The sequence below is a fragment of the Hetaerina americana genome, unplaced genomic scaffold (genome assembly GCF_022747635.1).
Source record: "Hetaerina americana unplaced genomic scaffold, ioHetAmer1.1.p SCAF_2, whole genome shotgun sequence".
Taxonomy (NCBI): domain Eukaryota; kingdom Metazoa; phylum Arthropoda; class Insecta; order Odonata; family Calopterygidae; genus Hetaerina; species Hetaerina americana.
The window spans coordinates 79,436,138-79,457,480 of NW_027286763.1; the positions used below are offsets into that span (position 1 = coordinate 79,436,138).

Here is a 21,343-nt window from a genome sequence, read left to right on the forward strand (position 1 = left end):
TTTCATTGAAGATTGCCATTATTACGTGAATTTGTGCTTCTCAGAGTAAGGGTAGGGTTAAGTTGTTTGGGTTGCTTGTAAGGTGAAGGGAAGGGAGGCATTGTATGCACAGCAATGGTTAAAAAATTCACCCTAGGGTGGGAGTCTTAGCTGGGCAGAAACAGTGCGGTCCTTCTCCTCTCCATATACATACATGTTTTTGCATACAACTGGTTTTCAAGGGGGATCGAGATGGTGCGGGGGCTAACGTACTGGCTTCCCACCCTGAGGGCGCGGGTTCAAATCCCGGCGGTGTTGAATATTTTTCAGAGGTATCTCGATCCCTACTTGGGGTGCTTTGTGGAGGGCACTTTGAGTGAGTACGCCATCCGTCGAATGGGACGTTAAGCTGCGGACTCCTTGGCACCTTTCGTAAAGAGTAGGCTAATGCCGACGCCGGGTTTCTCTTCGCCCTTCATCCTTTCCTGTCCATCCCCTATGGCGCAAATGACCTTAGCTGTCGGTTGCCTCCCCTCAAAACTACTACTACTGGTTTTCAAGCAACAGAACGAAATTACAATAGAGAATTAAGACTTTCAGGATTTCAGTAATTGGATTATTATTATTAGGTAATCTACCAGTTAAGGTAGGTTTTTGGATGGACATAATTACTAATTAAATAATTTGTGACCCCTAGCAAAACACAACATCCTACTCTGCATCAGGTCCCTCTTCAGCTCTGAGTACTTTCTTCCTCCCTTCATCCCGTCCAACATCCCTATCCTGTTTCTCCCCTTTCCTCGTTTGCCTAACATCCTCCCCTCTAATACAGTCTTCAACAACCAACTGCCGGTCAATACCCCCTTCATTCACTTTTCCTGCCTCCATAGGATTTCTCCCAACAAACCCCTCTCTTTGCCCTCCATACCAAGTACTTCCTCATTTGTTTTCTTCTCAGTCCATTTCACCTTCTCCATTCTTCTCCACACCCACATTTCTAAAGCCTCCAGTCTACGTCCATCCTCCTGCTTCAATGACCATGTTTTTGCACCATACATAGCTACGCTCCATATCAAAGTTTTTACGAGTCTTTTCTTAATATCCTTACTCCACGTCCCTGTCATCAATTCCCTCCTCCTTGTGAAAACCTCTTTGCCTAATGCAATTCTTCTCCTTACGGCCCTAATACTTTGAGCGTGATGGTCCCAAACACTTTCAAGATACGTAAACTGTTCTACCTGCTCTAGTTTTTACCCTCCTAGCCGTTTTCTTTCTGAAAAATCGCATAACCTTCGTTTTATTTACATTGATACTCATTCCATATCAACCGCCCTGAATTTCGAATTCCCTGAGCAATACTTGAAACTCCTTGACTGGATGACAAACTAGAGCTTGGTCATCAGCAAACCTAACTGATTTTGCGTTTTCCCCGCCCACTTTTATTCCTACCTCCAGTTCTTCCCATGCTTCTTTAATCATTTCCTCACACCTCTTCCTAACACTGCCCACCCTGACCCTCCGTTTCCCACTCGCACCTGAGCGGGCTGAGACATGCTGGTTGTGGATTAGCCTCCTGTCCCTCCAGTCTTTTCCTATTTTCTGCAATATACTCATTATTCTTTCCCATTTCACTCTATCAAATGGCTTTCCGAAATCTACTAAACAGGCAAATACATCCCAATTGTATTCTATATTCCTCTTGATTAGTGATCTCATTAGTCTAATGGCATTGTGTGTACCTCTCGCCTTCTTAAATGCAAACTTATCACCCCCAAGAAATCATTTGCCCTGATCTCCATCCTTTTGTTGATGATCCTGAGAACCACTTTAGCTGCATGGGAAATCAAACTTATTGTCCTTGTAGTTCTTACATGACGTGGCCTTTACCTTTTTGGGAATAGGAGCTAATACTGATCTCACAAAGTCTTCCGACCAGTTTCCCTTATTGATAGATGCTATGAATCAGTCCATATAGACTCATCCTCCCACATTTTCGTAAAACTTTTAGTAGTTCTGCAGGAACGTTGTCTACACCCTTTGCCTTATTTGATTTCATCGCCCTTAATTCCCTTTCTCTCTCACGATCGAGTATGCATGGACCTAAGCTGTCTTCATCTATGTCATGCTTTCTCTCCATGTCTGAGCATGTTGGCTTAAGTTCTTTACCATACAGTTCTTCTATATATTCCTTCCATCTCTCTTGGATCTTCTCTGTATCAACTATTATCTTAACCAACTTATCTCTAACTTTTAACACAGATCTTTTTTTCTTACTTCCTAATAGTGTTATAATCATCTTGTAGAGCACACCAATTTCACCCTTCCTCTGCAAACTGTCCATATCCTTGCACTATATCTTCCACCATGCCTGTTTTGCTTTATTTGTTACCTGTCTCAACTTATTATTTCACTCTTTGTACTTCCTTCTGTCTAATTTTGTTTTTACATTCTTCCATTTCCGTCTCTCATCAATCATTCTGATCATCTCATCCGTGATCCATGGTGTCCTTGTCCTTTTCCCGTTAACATTTCCTATAGTTTCTTTTGCGGCTTTCGATATCCCTTTTTATATATATTTTCATTTTTCCTTGATAGTACTCAGCTCTTTTCCCTCATTCATGATTTTCTCTACTGCCTGCTGGTTACTCCTAGTAATTGGAAATTGACTTGGAAATCTGTGGCTTTCGACCAGCTCTTGAAAAATCATATTTAATTTCAAATATTCATTGGCAAATTTTGACTGTACTGTGCCATCAAAATATCCATAATCTACAAATTGTAGAAATTTTGAGCAATGTGCTGAGGCAATGAAATTATGTATTTGTTTCTCACAAGAATTTTTCAAAAAAATCCCCCTTTTACTTGAGTTTAGAACAATGAAAATTAGGAAAATTGAGTATATTTTGAGTGAAGAAATTTACATGCCCTTAATTTACATATTTTTTTATGTTGCGGGTTGGTTCTAATATAAATACTTACTATTCTGAGCCCAGAATTTGCAAATTATCACTGATCCTTGGAAAAAAATGCCAATTTTGATAGCTTTTCTCTATTTTTATTGGTAAATTTTATGTTTACGTAATAAATTCATTAAAATTATCACTTTTACTATTTTACCACTAAGTTTTTAAGGTGCATTTTAATGTGTTGTAGTAATCATCCGATTAGTGAGATGCGAGTTTGAATTGCACAAAATGTTATAAATTTGTTTTTTCCAGCAGGTTGGCTTTTTGATATTCAATTGAAATAGGGTGAAAGCTTTTAATTTGTCTTAGTTAAGCCTGTTATTTCATTATGATATTGATTTTAAATGCTTTAAAAATTCTTTTTTAAAGATGAAAAAAAACGCATTGAAAATTAAGCAGAAATTGAAAGTTATGTGAAAAGTAGGTAAGAATGTAGGGAATATGGGACAGTGAAAATTCACATTTTAAAACTGATTCCAGTTGAAATGAAGTGCCAACTTTCACAACATATTGATATTTCCATAAACATACAAATGCAAAGTAGTTTGTTACCCGAAAACATTAATGATCACTTAAATCCTGGCAAATTTGTACAACTATGAATTATGAATATGACATATTCCTTTCTGGAGTTTTCTACAATCTGTAACCCATACACTTCTTATTTTTGGTGTTGAAGAACACTCTCATGGTAAATTAATGGTAGTAAATATTTTATCTTAATTTATGATAGACATCTTATGTACAACTTAAAAGTTGTCCCTCAGTTGTTCAAGATGAGGATTTTTTAACTTCATTTGGATCTTTCCGTAAACAAATTGATGGTGTTTATAGTCATAATATAATTATAATTCTGTGATGTATTGAATTTGTAATGTACCGAATCAATCTTTGAAGATATATTTCTCCATGATCTCAGTGCTTCCCATGTATTCTTTAGTTCTTTTCAAAATGTAAAGTTGAGATTTTACTTGACTGACTTGCTTTCTTTTCCTAAAGATCACTGACCTCTGTCTGCTATATGTGACTTATGATCCGAACTACAATTATGATGATGGAGATGATGCTGTAGATGGCACTGGTGATGGGCAGAGGATGGACACAGAGGAGGACGGAGAGGAAGACGATGAAGATGATGAATACTCGGATGATGATGATATGAGCTGGAAGGTGCGTACTTTGACCAAAAGTCGATGTGTATATTTTTGAGTTAAGTGGAAATTGGCCCTAGTAGAACTGGCTGAAGTATAATAAATTATGTGGAATCTGAAATTTTGGTTGCTTTAAAAATGATTGAGATTTGGTGGCTGAGAAACTATTAATGAATGGTGTGGTTTTCTCTTGGGAAACACAAAACATGGTGTCATTGTGGAAAAACTTATTTAATGCATTGAATTTTTGAAACAATTTATTCCCTCCAGGTTAGAAGATCTGCTGCCAAGTGTCTTGAAGCTGTTATTTCTACACGCCATGAGATGCTTCCAGACTTCTACCGTACAATTTCCCCAGCCCTTATTGCCAGATTTAAAGGTAGGTGGAAATTTATGGTAGCTGCTTGTAGACATTATTTTATATTCACATAAAAAGTTTTTATGCTAGCTATAATCATTATATTTTTATCAATTTAAATCCATGCCCATTGCCTATATTTATCTTGTGGTGTAAGCAGAGTCATTAATTGATTATCTATCTAGCAGAATACACAGTAAACCCTTAAGAATCTGGACTATACATGGTGACTTATTGAGTAGTAATGAGAAGCAGCCCTGCTGTAATCTGTTGAAATATACATTAGGTGTACAAGTTTATATGAATATGTTTGAAAATAATTATAATATTTCAATATATATTCTAGCTATCCATTTGAAATTATGAATAGCTATCGCTACGCAAAATATAATTCATATACTCATCTAAGCAACGGACATTTTGCAGATGCAGCACATATTTGAAATAGCTAAGTCTTTCATGCAACTATGTGATTATGCGTTTACTTATATATTTAGTAATTATGGGATAAAATAGCAGCAAGCAATGGTAACTTTTGACAATTGTACCAAAAGAGTAACAGTAGAAGAAAATGCAACTATGATCATTCAAAAATGTGGATTTTATTGAGAAATTGAATGCAGAGGTTTCTCTTGGGAGTTTGGTATTGCCTTATACACTATTCAATCCGAATAAGAATAAGACTAATGTCCATCTATTTGCTCTTAGGTCTAAATTAAATGTTCACAAAAGGAAAGGCAAGTTCTGGAAATTATGTGAGTGGAAGTTGAAAGACAGCATGAGCCCACCTCTAGTGATATGTGCATCAACAATCACATGGAGTAGAAATGGGTGGCACTGACAGAGATGTTAAGGGGGACTAAGATGTTAAGGGGGAAATGTTTGGAGTTATGTATAGGAAACCCTAGACAACCCATATTTTACCTAATTTGAACCTCTGGCCCCATATAGTGTAGATTAGAGAAGGCTTAAAGTATGTGTTTGGTTAATGTATACAACTTAATAATTGATGTAGTGAATTATCAGATCCTTGCATCTTTCACTCTACGAGGGTGGTCCCGGAAGTACCCAACCTGACAAAGAAAACACAAAAATTATGGAAAAAAATATTTATTTTTCAACATAATCTCCTTTCAGCACTATACACTTTTCCCAGTGATGTTCAATATGTTCAATACCCTTTTTATAATAAGCTCCTCAAAATAGCCATTAACTGCTGACATCACTTCTTCATGGTTGGAAAATCTTTGTTTACAGAGCCATTTTTACTAGTTTGCAAACAGAAAATTATCCCAGGGGCTAAATCTGGCAAATAGGGTGCATGAGGTAGTAATTAAAACTTTAATTCATGAATTTTGACCATTTCAATAATGGATTTGTGAGCTGGTGCATTGTCTTGATGAAACAATACTTTCTTCTTAGCCAACTGCGGCCGCTTTTGCTTGATTTCTTCGCTCGAACGTTGCTATAAGTTTGTATAATACTTGCCGTTGATAGCTTTTCCTTTTTACGATAGTCAATGAAAATTATCCCATGCACATCCCAAAAAACCGATGCAATGACCTTGCCTGCAGATGAAACGGTCTTTGCCTCCTTTGGAGCCAGTTCTCCCTTTTGAATCCATTGTTTTGATTGTTCTTTTATCTTGGGTGTGAAGTAATGGACCCATGTTTCATCCATGGTAATGAAACTGCGCAAAAACTCTTTTTTGCTGTGAAACTTTGCTAAACACTCAATTCAAACATCTTCACGATACTGGTTTTGCTCGAGTGTGAGCAAACGCGGCACCCATCTTGCACACAGCTTTCTCATGTCCAAATTTTCAGTTAATATGTGATGTGCCACACTTTTTGGAATGCCTACTATGCCTATGTTTGCTAGCTTGCACACTTTCAGTCGACGATCATCCAGTATCATTTTGTGGATTTTCTTCACCGTTTCTGGAGTCGTCACCTCATTTGGTTGACCAATGCGATGCTCGTCTTGACAACTCGTACAGCCTCGTTTAAACTCTGCTACCCAATATTTTACTGTTGTAAACAATGGAGCAGACTCACCCAGAGTAGAATCCAATTCAACTTTTTTATTGTTTGGGCTGAGGCCTTTAAAATAAAGTATTGTATCACATAACAATGACCAATTTTCTCCATTTTCACAAATTATTATTATTATTATTACTTTTTATTTGCCCAGAGATCACAATACAAAAATACCAGGTGGGTGGTGTATGTACATGATATAAGGCACGTCAATGAGGAGCAAAGACACAGGCTCAGTTAAAGTACATAAAAGAAATGATGCTCATAGTTACGTAAATGTTTGGTACAAACCCATGAACATTGGCTGTAACATGCACATGCAATATCAAATTCAGAAAAATCATTGATCATTAACATGAATCAGACCATGACCATTGCTAGAAATTAGAAGTATGAACTTACTGGTTGGGAATATTGTTGAGATATTCATCGACTGAGTAAAACATATTGTGCTGTAGATATCTTTTTAATTTATGCCTGAATGCAGCAGTTCCCTTTGTATCCTTGATACTTTTGGGTAGTTTGTTATATAATCTGATGCCCATTTGATTGGGTCCTAATTTCAATGCTTTAGTTCTTATATTCCCATAATGGAAGTCATTCCTGCCTCTGGTGTAATGATGATGATAGGCAGAGTTAAGAGAATAGTTGCCGATGTTATTTTTTATATATAGAATTAAAAACATAATGTAGATGCATGGGAGTGGTAGCAAATTTAATTCACGGAAAATAGGCCTTGATGGAGCATTGTGAGGTTTCCTGGTGATGTTTCTAATAGCTTTCTTTTGCATTTTAAAGATGGTTTGAGAAATAGCAGCTGATCCCCATAATATTATACTGTAGGTTATATTTGAATAAATTTCCCCATAGTACAAATTGAGTAGTACAGTTTTACTTGTAGTTTCATACAGGTGTCTTAATAACACAAATATTTGCACATAGAGAAATACCTAGAAATTTGCATTCTGTCACATGCTCAATTGATTGGTCATTGATTTTTACCAGCAGATCATCTGACACATTCTTATTGCGTGTAAAGTATACTATTTTACTTTTATTTACATTTAAGTCTAGAAGGTTATCTGTACACCACTTGTTTATTGCAAGTGTGACAGACTTAGATTTTTCCACAAGGCTGGGATATGTTTGTGTTGATATTATTACATTAGTGTCGTCAGCGTACAACACTGGTATTATTCCATCATTATTTGGTAAGCAGTTAGGTAGGTCATTGATGTATATCAGAAAGAGGAGTGGCCCAAGGGTTGAGCCTTGTGGAACACCTTTGTTAACTTGGTATGCTTTTATTGATTGCTTGATTATGAATATAGGACTTCATCCAGTTTAAAGGAATTCCTCGAATTCCCATTCTATTGAGTTTAATTAGTAGTCTATTGTGGTTTACATTCAAAAGCCTTTGACAAGTCAAAAAACATTCCAAGAGTTTTGCGTTTAGCATCTAATGAATTAAGTATGCTGTCGATTGCCTGACATATGGTAGTTGTGGTAGACCTTTCAGATCTAAATCCATGCTGAGAATTTGAAAGTAGGAAGTTTTTTTCGAGATAAGATGCTATTTACATACTACCTTGATCAAAAAGTTCCCGGAATAACCACCGTGTGGCGCTCCCATCGTTCCGATTTGAGTTCTGTTTTTTTTGTTAAATTGGTACATGTGTTGTTGATATTCCCTTTAAATCTTAGTGTCATAACTTGACATTTGCAAAAGTTACGTAGCCAAGAGTACATCTATCTCTGTGTGTGTTGGCGATTTTTTACAATTTCAGAAATGGATTTAAATTTGCAACAACGAACTTGTATTAAATTTTGCGTAAAAAACGGATTTAGTGGCGCACGGACGTTGGAAAAGTGTTTCGGCAACGATTCTCTAAAAAAAACGGTCGTTTACCAGTGGCACGAGCGGTTCAGAAGTGGTCGTGAGTCAATCGAAGATGATGAACGCAGTGGCAGACCATCGACATCGAAAGTCGGTGAAAAAATTGATAAAGTAAAAGAAATGTTGGTCAATAACCGCAAATTAACCATCAGAGAAATAGCGGAGGACTTGAACATTGCCTATGGATCCGCCCAAGACATTGTGGTTAATGATTTGGGTTTCCGTCGTGTAGCAGCAAAGTTGGTGCCAAAAGACCTCAATTTCATGCAAAAAAGAGACCGTGTTGACGTCGCAAAAGACATGATTTGCGAGGCTGAATCCGATCCCACATTCATCAAAAGGATCATTACTGGAGACGAGACGTGGGTTTATGAGTACGACACGCAATCCAGACATCAGGCAAGTGAATGGCGTTCACCAAATGAGCCGAGACCAAAAAAACCACGTCGTTTTCAGTCAAAAAAGAAGGCAATGCTGACGGTTTTCATGGATTACAACGGTGTAGTGCATCATGAATTTTTGCCAGAAGGCCAGACAGTAAACAAAGAGTATTATTTGGGCGTTATGAGACGTTTGCGTGAAGCAATTCGCCGAAAGAGACCAGAAATGTGGGCAGAAAACTCGTGGATTTTGCACCATGATAACGCACCGTCGCACAGTGCTATCATTATTCGTAATTTTTTGACGAAAAATGCAACAAATACCATCCAACAGCCACCGAATTCACCTGATTTGGCTCCCTGTGACTTCTTTCTGTTCAATCGAGTTAAAAAACCATTACGGGGAACGCGTTTTAGCAGCCGAGAGGAAGTAATGGAAAAATCGCAGGAAGCACTGATGGACATACCGAAAACCGACCGTAACTTTTGCAAATATCAAGTTATGACACTAAGATTTAAAGGGAATATCAACAACAGAATGACCAATTTAACAAAAAAACAGAACTCAAATCGGAACGATGGGAGCGCCACACGGTGGTTATTCCGGGAACTTTTTGATCAAGGTAGTATACATGGCTTTTTCGAATATTTTAGCAAATGTATTTTGGACGCCTCTTGGTCTGTAGTTGTTCAAATCATTTACACAGCCATGGTTTTTATAAATGGGCACTACTTTTGATTCTTTTAATTGGGATGGGAAAATCCCTTGTATCAAAGATTCATTAATTAAAAATAGAAGGGGTGCTCTTATGGCTTCAAAACAATGATGAACAAATTCCAAAGAAATGTATGTACGGTATTTCGTCATAACATCTAGTTCCTTTAAAAGCCCCAAAATTTCAGAGTTTAAGAGGACGCCTCGGTAGCTTAAGTGGCTAAAGCACTCGACCGGATATTGAGGGATCTGGGTTCGAGTCCCAGTCAAGGCGAATGATTTTTACGCTCTGAAATTGTTGCATTGAAATGATGAACAACTTTACCAGGAATTTCATCTTAAATTCACTAAAAACGTTCACTATTGATGGCTGCCAAACAAATAATAAACAACTTGGCACCTTCAAACTTGAAACATATGCTTTATAGATTGTGTACTTTCTAATACAGTGATATTTTTCAAACAACTACCACCATCTGTAGGTCAGGCCAGGTACTTATGGGACCACCCTCGTATCTTACTCATATTAGATATGTGTGAATTTGGGACTTATTGTACCTAAAATATGATTCAAACACATTGCCAAGAGATTCACATTAGAATTTCTTATAATTCATTCATGTTTTGTAACTTACTATAGACATTTTTATATGGATTTCATCGATGAAGTGAAGAGTCCATGAGAAAATAATCAAATTAATTTAGTTCTTTTACGTCTTTACTCCTTACCCATCTAAAATGACTAATTTTTGTCTCATGGTTTCTTCGTGGAATATTATTGTAGTCCATGTATTTTGCTGTGATTGTTGCCACTTCAAATAAGGTAGACGATATACACCATCAACTCCTGGAAATGGAATCGAGTAAAAGTTCATGTTAACAACTCAAGCATACAGCAAAATCTTGTCATAGCAATTGATTTTTCTTAGCTATGGTCAATCTCAAGGATTTTAAGAATACTCGAGTAATTATAATGAGTGGGTATTCATATCATACCCTCATAATGTTTAAAAGTTAATATCATAAAGTTTTTCCATTGAGATGGATCAGTTTTGAAGTTGGAATAGTCTGTAATCTAAAATCCATTTCTGTTATCTAAAAATCAAACATTTGATATAATATTAAAATTTTGTCACAGTGAAGGGCTGAGTATATTTGAGTATCAGCATTCATCCTCCCCAATTGTGACTATTGTTGTTTTCATAGTGATTTTCTATTTAAGTAAAATAACACTTAAAATTTTGACTTTAAAAATGAGTTGTACATGAAATTTTATCCAATACAAATGTTATTACATTTAATGCTTTGTGTTCTTTTAACCTACTAGAGCGTGAAGAAAATGTCAAATCAGATGTTTTCCATGCGTACATGGCTCTGCTAAGGCAGACACGGCCTGCAGTCAACCTATCCCTTGACCCAGACTCGATGGATCATGAAGAGGGACCTATATCCATGCTTCAGCAGCAGGTCAGTCTTTGTGTGTTGTCCTTAGGCTAATGAAAGAAAAAGTTATTTAATTCAAGTGATTGTTTTCAGCATTTCTTTGATCGTCGCTTAGAGCCACATTATAGATCCACCACCATAAACAATATATACATAATTTTTTTTAATAAACCCTGTACATAATTTATATTTTTCAGCATGGAACACATTATTGTATTTTAAATTAATTTATGTGTGGAAACTGGTTTCACTGAATGAGTGTTTCACTTTACAAGCAAGGTCACTGAACGAATTATGCTCGCAGTATGAGGTTCCCCTGTATTAATGTCTGAAAATGCACTCAATATCCCTAGGTCCCGGCTATTGTGAATGCAGTACATCGCCAGATGAGGGAGAAGAGTATTCGCACTCGCCAAGACTGTTTCTCTCTCCTCAAAGAACTGGTGGCTGTACTGCCTGGAGCACTGTCCGACCATGTTCCTGCATTAATTCCTGGAATTCAGTACTCTTTAGGGTTAGTATAAAATGTGATGCATTATGTCCACTCAATAGACTAATGAAAATATGTGTTCAAGTTACTTTATGCCTAAGAAATGGCAAAGGGCTTGCTAGATAATTATGTTTTACATGAGACAATTAATGGCAGAAAATGGCAGTACCAAATTAGTGGTCTTAATGGTTACTTACAAAAACATTTACCATCAGCATTGATTTTTTTTCATAGGAAAAATCCAGCATTGATTGAAGTTTTCATAGGAAAAATTCTGTTTATCTTTATATAGTCATAAGCCTTGTTTTTATTTCAATATTTGTCTCTAGGTTTGTGTGGGAGAAATTCTAAGGAGGCAGGAATAATGGACAAAAAGCATATTGATCGGCAGTGGAATGTTGAAGACTGTAATAGAGGGGAGAATGTTAGGCTAACAAGGAATAGGATAGGGATGTTGGATGGGATGAAGGGAGGAAGGAAGTACACTGAGATGAAGAGGGACTTGGATGTAGAGTAGGTTGCTGGATTGTTTTTTGATAGGAGTCACAAAATATTTATTTGGTAGTTGTGTCCATTCAAAAACCTAACTTAACCGGTAGATTACCTTATAATAATAATAATAATAATTTGTCTCTAATCATTGATCTTTGACATTCAGGAAATGGTGTTGTTTAAGAAGTATGTAGATGGCTATCTAAATTCATAAATTGGGAAATGCGGTATGAAATATTACATTTCTGTGATGAAAAAAATAAATTTCTTTTCTCATTGTTTATTTCCTTTATATTTTAGTGAAAAGAACTCCAGCAGCAACATGAAGATAGATGGTCTTTCTTTTGTCCATTGCCTGCTTACATCTCATCCTGCGGAAGCATTTCATCCATATGTTCACCTACTGTTGCCTCCCATTGTTGCAGCTGTTTCTGATCCGTTTTACAAGATTGCAGCTGAAGCATTGCTTGTACTTACTTATATGGTCTGCGTAATTAGGCCACTAGGTGAGTGATACAGTTAAGAGATTTTACTCATTTTTGCTTGCCATTAATTGTTATCAATTCCTTTAACTTGTTGTGGGACACATTTTGTCCCAGTCAAATATGAACTATTTTATCATTTCTCAACTTTTCTATAGTTCATAAAAGTGATCTGTGGATTTTGTCAGTAACACTTTTTCCTCATTGGTTTTATTGTTGTGCTTGGTCAAAAATGACACTCTTTCCAAATTGAGTTTCATTATGTATGGAAGAAAGTCTCAAAATGGGCTATCGTAAACTTCCTTGATGGTGTTGTGTAATTTGAGAATCCATATGAACAGTGAAATTATCATCAGGACCCGCAATGACCTTTTATTCAATTACTGTTGTTTTACTACAAAGTCATTATCGGGATCTAATTATGACTTTTTCATCAAAATCTTGGTCGTTTCAATAAATGCCCAATTGGAAAAATCAGATATTCTCATTACTAATTATGAATTATTTCTGCTAAGTTATGCTGTGAACCATCAACTTTTTAAAGTGTCCACAAATCAAGGGTTAAAGTCATACTGACTGTCCTGGAGATGTAGATTTATATCAAATAATGGCTTTGAATCTATACCAGCAGTCCTTTGTCAATATTTGTTCTTTGCCAATCATTTGTATTTCCCTGGCTATGTGATTGATTTAGCTTTTTGAGAAAATACTTTCTGATATTAACTTGATTATAGTTCCATTTTCTTCTAAAACTATACTTCTCCCCTTATAAAAATGGCAGCAAAACTGAAAGAAGTGTACTCTTTCCATTGTTAAAAAATTTGAATGAGTCACAAGGAATGAAAATGGATTGTCTACATATAATCCATTTATGTCACGACCATATTTTCTGCATATTTCCGTTATCCATGCTTTATCATACATCCATTAATATGGATAATCAAGAGTTAACTGTATTTTGATAACAGTGCCACCATTATTTTTTTAACAAACATCATTATATGTGCATATTTAGTGATAAATAAACCATAGGTTTTGATTTTTTTTGTTTCATTGACATGATTTCATGACCATTTTTCTGCTACTATTGACTAAAAATACCATTTTTAAGTGATTCTAATTCTTTGCATGAGATATTATCTTTTCAATTAGTTTTGTTCATTTTGCCTTAAGTTAATTACTTGTGCATGGACAAATTTGGATTTTGAACTTCTGTTGATGTACAAAAGAGGAAACCAAAGTGTGTTAGCATGTGTGGGTTGGGTCTTAGATATAAAGAAATGGATATGCTGAAATGAGAAATGTACTAACAAAGAGAAAGCGAACCAAAGTCCACTGTAATTAAATGAACCAAATCAGGACAAGAAAACCTAGTCGCAAATTTTTTTTCTGTGAGTATGTGATATCTGGGATTTTATTCGTCTCATCATCTGTTAAGAAGACTGCCTGCTCCCATTCTTTAAAAATACTTCCTAAATAGGTGAACTGTTTTACAATTTACACTAGTATGTTTTTGTAAAGCATGTTCTTTCATTGGTTGTTCATCTAATAGATATATAGCCCCCCAAAGAATACTATTTTAATAAAATTCTTTGAATAAGTTATTTGTATTCTATGGATTGAGTTTCTATTTGTTTTCTCCTAGATGAACCCAGTGGTTTTGACTTCACGCCTTTTACATCCGAGTTGTACCGCTGCACCTTAGTGCGCTTGCGAGCAGCTGACATTGATCAGGAAGTGAAGGAACGTGCTATATCATGTATGGGTCAAATCATCTGCAACCTTGGTGATTATTTGCAGGCAAGTAATCTAATGACACGCCATATTACAGCAGAAGTATGCCAAGTGCAGCATGGCTAATGTGGGCTGTGAAGCATGTATGGAGAATTATTTTTCCACCAGTTGATTACACGAAAATATTAATAATTTAATTCAATTGACTAAATGTTTTTTGATGCTGATTATATTATAATAAAAATTCTTATTGTCATTTACATTCTGATCTTACCCTCAATTATTTTAGGCTAGTCTTAAAACTTGAATTTTTTATTCATTATATTTAGGCCTGGTTAATATTATGAAACCACATCGGATTATTTTAATTAAATTAATTGAGTGATGTGAGATACAAATGTAATAATCCATGAAATGATGTGCACAGTGTAATTTTAACCCAGTATTTACTGTATAAGTGGTGATTAAATAGTCCCAGAAGTCATTTTTGAATTCATATTTCTACTTTGTCACTGGTGGTTTCATAAGTGTGTAATAGATAAAGATTAGATAAATAGATATAGACTCAGTTCTTTCATTGAATCTCATTTTCATTTTGTTATCTGCATTAAGATAAGTAAACTTTAAACCAGTAAGTTTCAATGTGAAACAGACAGGAGAGCAATCAGTAAGTATTGATGAAATATTTGTATTTTTTTAAAGTTAAAACTAGCCTATTTAGTGATATAAAAGTTTGGTGAAATAGCCCTGCAATTTTCACGTGCAATGTATGAATGTTATTTCTCCAAAATTTGTTATCATGTAAGATTTCCACCAAGTTATTCTCAAGGCTGTTCAAACCTAAGGAAGAGACTAAAATCAGTAATACAGAAAAGGTTCCACCCGTAATGTTTAATTGTAATAATTCAAGATCCATAATGTTGTTTCACTTATGCCTGTGCTGCTTAAGTAATTGCTCGCGCTTTAAAGGGTGTACTGTCTGATTCAGTTGAATTAAATGTTAAATTAGTGGAATGACTGTTGAAATAGGTCGTTTTTTATACTTTTTCATTCAGTAATACATGTTTTGTATCAAACCGATGTTAATGAATACATTGTTTTCATAATATTTTATAGGGAGAACTTCACACCTGTTTGCCAATATTTCTGGATCGTTTGCGGAATGAAATAACCCGATTAACAACAGTTAAGGCCTTGACTAAAGTAGCTGGCTCTCCACTGCACATAGATCTGTCGCCTATCCTGGTAAGTAGTTAAATTGAGTGTGAAATTCAATGAGTCGTATTTTTAAAATACAACCAAGATGAAAATTAAATTCCCTTACCATTGTTTGGTAAATTTGATTTCCATCTTCAATTCACCTTTCACTCAAAATCCTGAATGTGATTTTGGGTGATCAAAATTCATGAAATAGTTGAGGGCGCAGGCATATTACAAGGAACATTATTTTCAATTTTACTCAAAAATTGACTGTGAAAAGAACTCAGCTAGATAGGTGCCATGTTTGCTGTCAGTGGAGAATAAAGCAATAATGTGGTTAATTTGGCTGGTTTTGCATTTTTCATTGCAATCTTGATGAGTTTCTGCAGTGATTTATAACTGTGGACGAAATATGGATGCACTACTTCCCTCAGAACAGTGAAAACAGTAGGTTTCTAAAGGCGTTCTGGCTCCAAAGAAGGTGAAATTGTCCAACAAGGGATGCACATGGACATCTTAGAGGATTTTTGGGACCTTCTGAAATCTTACTATTTGGATGACTTTAAATCTTTAAATGTTGCAGAAACGCTAGGATAAGTGTATTAAGCTAAACGAGATTATGTTGAAAAAAAATCTACTCAATATTATGTATTTTTCTATTTTTTCCTAGGGATTTCTTGAACGACCCATGTATTTTACACAATTAACTGCACTGATTGCAGATCCTCTGTAATTGTTAAGGGGGTCAATATACTACGTTTGTCAGCTGGTTTATGAAAAAACTATGGACTTAGTTTTCAAAATATTAATTGTTCATTCATTAGTAATGAACCAGCCACACCAGGCATTCAAATCATGTTACATGTTAGCGTATAATTCTTTTTCTGTCAGACTGGCTTAGAACATCTTTGTATCATCAGTAAAAAGGAACATTACTCCTAAAAGTGGCAGATAACTGATGTAATTGATAAAAATAAGGATCACAAAGGTCCTAAAACTGAACCCTGAGGTACCCAACAATATATAGGGAGAGGGCAACTTTGCAAGGGTTAGAATAGACATATTAGTTCTCCCTGATAGATAACTGTAAATCAATTTTGAAGATATACCTCATTCCAGCTCTTTCTAGTTTATATAAGAGAAAATAATGATCTGTTATATTTAATTCTTTAGTCAATTCAGTAAATAGGCCAGAAGTTAATTACCTTTGGTCAAGAACATTTGAAGTTAAACAATGGTATTGAAAGCATAGCAAACTGTGGCAGAATTTTCAGTACAACCGTACAGATATTATAAAAGCAATCATATTGTTCACAAAGCTCAAAAGTCTTTGTCTAGCATCTTTCCCAATTATATTTGACCTTGATAGTATAGATACAGGCCTATAATTACAGAATTCAGAGGTGTCACCACCTTTAACAGCACTCCTTGAGCTTACTTGGTAAAGCCTCAATTCTAAATGGAACATTTATTAGCAATAAATAGTAGCTCTAGAAGATTTAATGTATTTATTTAATATGAGGGTCATCCGGAAAGTAGTACCCGTTCGTGAAATAAAGACACAAAAGTAAATATTAGCAAACATAAAAAATTTTATTTGAAAGAGGATACTTTAAACTACTTCTCAACATAATCTCCAAGCAAATTAAGGCATTTGTCATAACGTGTGACAAGTTTCTGTATTCCTGCTGCATAGTCCTTCGCCGCCAGCTCATTGAGATACGCGAGGGACCCATCTTGCACAAATTTTTGCATAATGCAGATGGTGTTTAACAATTTCATGAACAATTGTTCGAGAAACATTGGGAAAATGCTCACAGATGTCATCAATTGTGACGCGCCGATCGTTCCTCACGAATTCGTCAACTGAGCTCACCAGTTGGTCTGTAATGACAGACGGTCTTCCCGAACGCTCATCGTCGTGTGTGTTCCCCCTCCCCATGTTGAAGTTGCGACACCACCGCCGAACAGACGACTCGTCCATTACATTGTCTCTATACACCTCCTTTAATTGGCGATGAATATCACATGGGCGAACGTTTCTTGCATTGAGGAATTTAATCACTGCCCTCACTTCACAACTGGCGGCGTTCTCAATTTTTTTAAACATTGTAAACAATCACAGAAACAACACAGGCAATGCTAGCGTCACGCAACTTGGCTCAGAGAAGGCAGACAAGCCACTGAAGCTATCTGACCTCGTCCAGCGGCTACTCGCGTCGTCAGCACTTCATGCGGCACGAACGGGTACTACTTTCCGGATGACCCTCGTATGTTCTGGCTGATTCCCAGAGCATCCATACTGCCATATTTTTTAAAGGAAATACAACAGACATCAAATTTATGTGCTTTTCGTAGTCCCATACTAATTCTTTACAGAATGGTCCATTCACAAAATTTATATCATCTGCCATCTTAATGAATTGCATTGTTTTACTTTGAAATTTTATGAAGGGATATTGATTTATGAAAGAGTTTTCATGTTGATTAGTGATTAAGAATTTTAAATAATTATCATATGTATAGCAGAAAAGTAAGAGGCATAATCAAAAAGTAAGGGCCATTTTCTTATATTTAAATATAGGTGGTTCAGAACATAGTTGAATGAATGGAACACCTTCTATTACTTTTTTCTGGAGTCGCTGAAGTTATTGTTTTGATTCAGTATTCCTTTGTGTGTCAGCGAAAGCAGATAACAATGTCAGCTGAAGTTGTTACTCCCACCAGTTGCAAAATACATGCTGTAATTCCAATTTTGTGTGCGAAAAGGATCATCAGCTGCCCAGATTCATTGAGAGTGGTGCCTACTTAATGGATTTACGCCAATGAGTGAAGGAAAAGTTGACAGTGGTGTCGAGACTTCAAAAATGGCCACACAAATGTGCATGATGAAGAGTAGTGTGGCAGACCCAGTATCCAGTAGTAGTAGTTTTTAGGGGAGGCGACCGACAACTGAGGTCATTTGCGCCATAGGGGATGGACAGGAAAGGATGAAGGGTGGAGAGAAACCCGGCGTCGGCATTAGCCTACTCTTTACGAAAGGCGCCAAGGGGTCCGCAGTTTAACGTCCCATCCGACGGACGGCGTACTCACCCAAAGTGCCCTCCACAAAGCACCTCAAGTAGGGATCGAGATACCTCTGAAAAATATTCAACACCGCCGGGATTTGAACCCGCGCCCTCAGGGTGGGAAGCCAGTACGTTAGCCCCCGCACCATCTCGATCCCCCCCAGTATCCAGGCTGATTAAATCATTCAACTAGTGGACCAAGAACTGAGAGTGGTTGACAATTGGCAATTAGTGCACTGGCTGATGAATTTCCATTAGTTGGATCCACCACAGCATACACGATTTTTACAGAAAAACTCTGTTACTACAAATTATGTGCCAGGTGGGTACCAAAAATGCTTACTGACCATCCCAAAGAGCAAAGAATGTAGAGTGGACAAGCATTTTTGGACCACAGTTAACAGTCCCAACCCTGCACCTTGCAACTATTTCCTCTTCTCCCACTTGAAATAGTGGATTTGTGGACATTCGTATGAAGATGACCAGGAACTCAAGACCAGCATTGTCAACTAGGCATCGAATTTCTATGCTGAGGGATTAGAGAAGCTGGTGCAGCATTACAAAAAATATGGCTTAAAAGTGAGCGGCAATTATTTAGAAAAGTGAAGGTGGTTTATGTGAAACTAAAATGGTCAGTGTAACCCTTTTCCAATGTATATTTTGTGATGACCAAGCAGCCCTTATTTTTGAATATTCCTTATATTAATGTATTAATAAATGATGCACTATTGAAAACAATTATCTGCATTTTAAGTGAAGAACAATAATAAGGCATATTTTCAGAAAGTTTTCACAAGATTTCAGGCAGTTAATCAATCAATATCTCTGGGTAATCCTTTTTTAGAAATACTTCCTTATCACTGTATAACATATCATTTGATGAATTGGTTGAATTTAACTTTTCACTGAAATAATTTCCTGTTTTGTAAAATTTTGTCTGGTATAATGCATCATTGAAACTTTTTTGTCAAGGCTGAAGCAGTTCCAATTTTGGGCTCCTTCTTGAGAAAAAACCAGAGAGCCTTAAAACTGAGCACCCTCACACTGTTGGACACACTAGTCAAGAACTATGGATCTGCCCTCACGAATGAACTCCTTAATGAGGTTAGTATCGTTATCATTTTACTGAGTGAGATAAGTTTTCACAATTGTTGTGGGTTAATTAATGCACAGGTATGTGAATATCAGGTTATTACATGATTTATCAAATTAATTGGTGCTATTCTTTAAAGTTTGAAAAATATCTCAAAGTGGTTTTACTCATATTGGTTGTATTAAAATGTAATTATGAATTGCCTGTGCACATTAATTGCTCAGTTGTATTACCTGCTCAGGAAATGTTCTTTTTCAAATTGTGTAGTATTTGAATTTCTACTTTTGCTCCCCAATTACCATTCATATTTGGTTCCTGAAAAAATGTATTACAAATGATATGACACTATTTGGAGCATTAGTTTACCATATATGAGGTCTAATTTACTCTTGATATTCTATTGGTGCTTTTGAATGCACTTGCAATGCATTCTAATTTTGTGTGTTTTAATTTGTAGCACTAGTGCTTATTTGTACCATTTTTAAAATGATTTTACTTATAAGTTCCAAACAGCCTGAATTGAACAGTTTCTAAGAAAGAAGTGTATGTGTAAGAAAGGTATTTTTCACCATAGTTTTTATTCCTTTAGTAACTCCAATTTAATTGCTATTTCTCAAAAAATTTTCAAACCAAGTATAAGCCAAAATAATGGAATTCCTTTTTTGTGTTCAAATTTGCAACAAACTCTTTGTGTATATTTTTGTATTTGTATTTAAATGAAGCTCTGATAATTGATATTTTACTATTAATCGGTCAGGTTATGTACTAGAGCTGTTCAAAAAGTGCCCAAACTTTATTTATTACAAAAAAATACTTCAATGACAAATTATTGTCCCCTTCGAAGAGTCAAGTCCAGGGCGAACACTTTTGATAGTAGTGGCTCTTCGATTGTACTTAGCACTTGTGTGCAACATCTCGGCCATTTTGAGGTTATGACTGTTTACTAGATTCCTCTAGCTTTCAAGAACGCCAATAGAGACCTCCAGTAGAACTATGGTATGGCGGGAAATACAAATTGAAATTTTTCTGGATTAAAGCCCTGCACCCTGTACATACACTTATCCCAACAGTGTTTTAACTTTTTGAAACAGTCTTGGAACGCTTCTCCTGGAATATTCATGAGCTACTCTTGTCAAATTTTTCTCCATCTCTGGAATGGCGACAAGTCTTTTTCCTTAGAGTGGGATTTTTAATTTGGGGAACAGGTAAACTCACAAGTTTTCTAAGTAGGGTGGGGGGAAGCACATTAGTCTTGTTTTTGTCAAAAAACTCATGAATTCTGAGAGACAGAAGAGCCAGCGAATTGCCGTGGTGAAAAATACCACTCTCTGCTCCTCTAAAGTTAGAGCCATTTTCATCTGATTCTCTTTCTTGGGCATTTCATAAGCCCTCAGTAGTACCCAGTGTTGACTGTCTGGCCTTAAGGTAGGTATTTGTGATGCACATCCCCCTTTGCATAAAAAAAAACAGTCAGCATCACCTTGACATTCGAGTGAACTTGTTGAGCTTTTTTTGATGGGATGTTTCACCAATCCATTGTAAAGATTGCACTTCTGTTTCTATGTCATCACCTGTTATGATTCTGGACGAGAAGGTTTCATCCTCTTCAGCTTGATCAAACAGTTCCTGACAGACTTGAACTCAATATCTTGTTTCCGGTCAGCTGTCATCAGACAGGGCACAAATTTGGCGGTGACTCGATTTATTCTCAATTTCTCTATCAGGATTTCATAGCATGAACCCATCGAGATGCCACAATCTTCTGAAAGTTCGCTGGCAGTCAAACGTGGATTTCAGTGAACGAGATCGTTCACTTTCTCAATGCGGGGGTCATAATTTGATGGTCTCCCAGAACG

At 36.2% G+C, this 21,343-nt stretch overlaps 1 protein-coding gene across 1 annotated transcript in view; it reads left to right on the forward strand.

Moving 5' to 3' along the window:
• Cand1 (Cullin-associated and neddylation-dissociated 1) overlaps positions 1-21,343 on the forward strand; it is a 44,977-nt gene that overhangs the window by 10,096 nt on the left and 13,538 nt on the right. The window contains exons 7-14 of the mRNA XM_071585422.1: positions 3,945-4,115; positions 4,367-4,475; positions 10,813-10,952; positions 11,282-11,442; positions 12,211-12,416; positions 14,038-14,196; positions 15,247-15,371; positions 19,367-19,498. Of these exons, the coding sequence (XP_071441523.1) occupies positions 3,945-4,115; positions 4,367-4,475; positions 10,813-10,952; positions 11,282-11,442; positions 12,211-12,416; positions 14,038-14,196; positions 15,247-15,371; positions 19,367-19,498 (1,203 nt within the window). The remainder of the gene's footprint in view (positions 1-3,944; positions 4,116-4,366; positions 4,476-10,812; positions 10,953-11,281; positions 11,443-12,210; positions 12,417-14,037; positions 14,197-15,246; positions 15,372-19,366; positions 19,499-21,343) is intronic.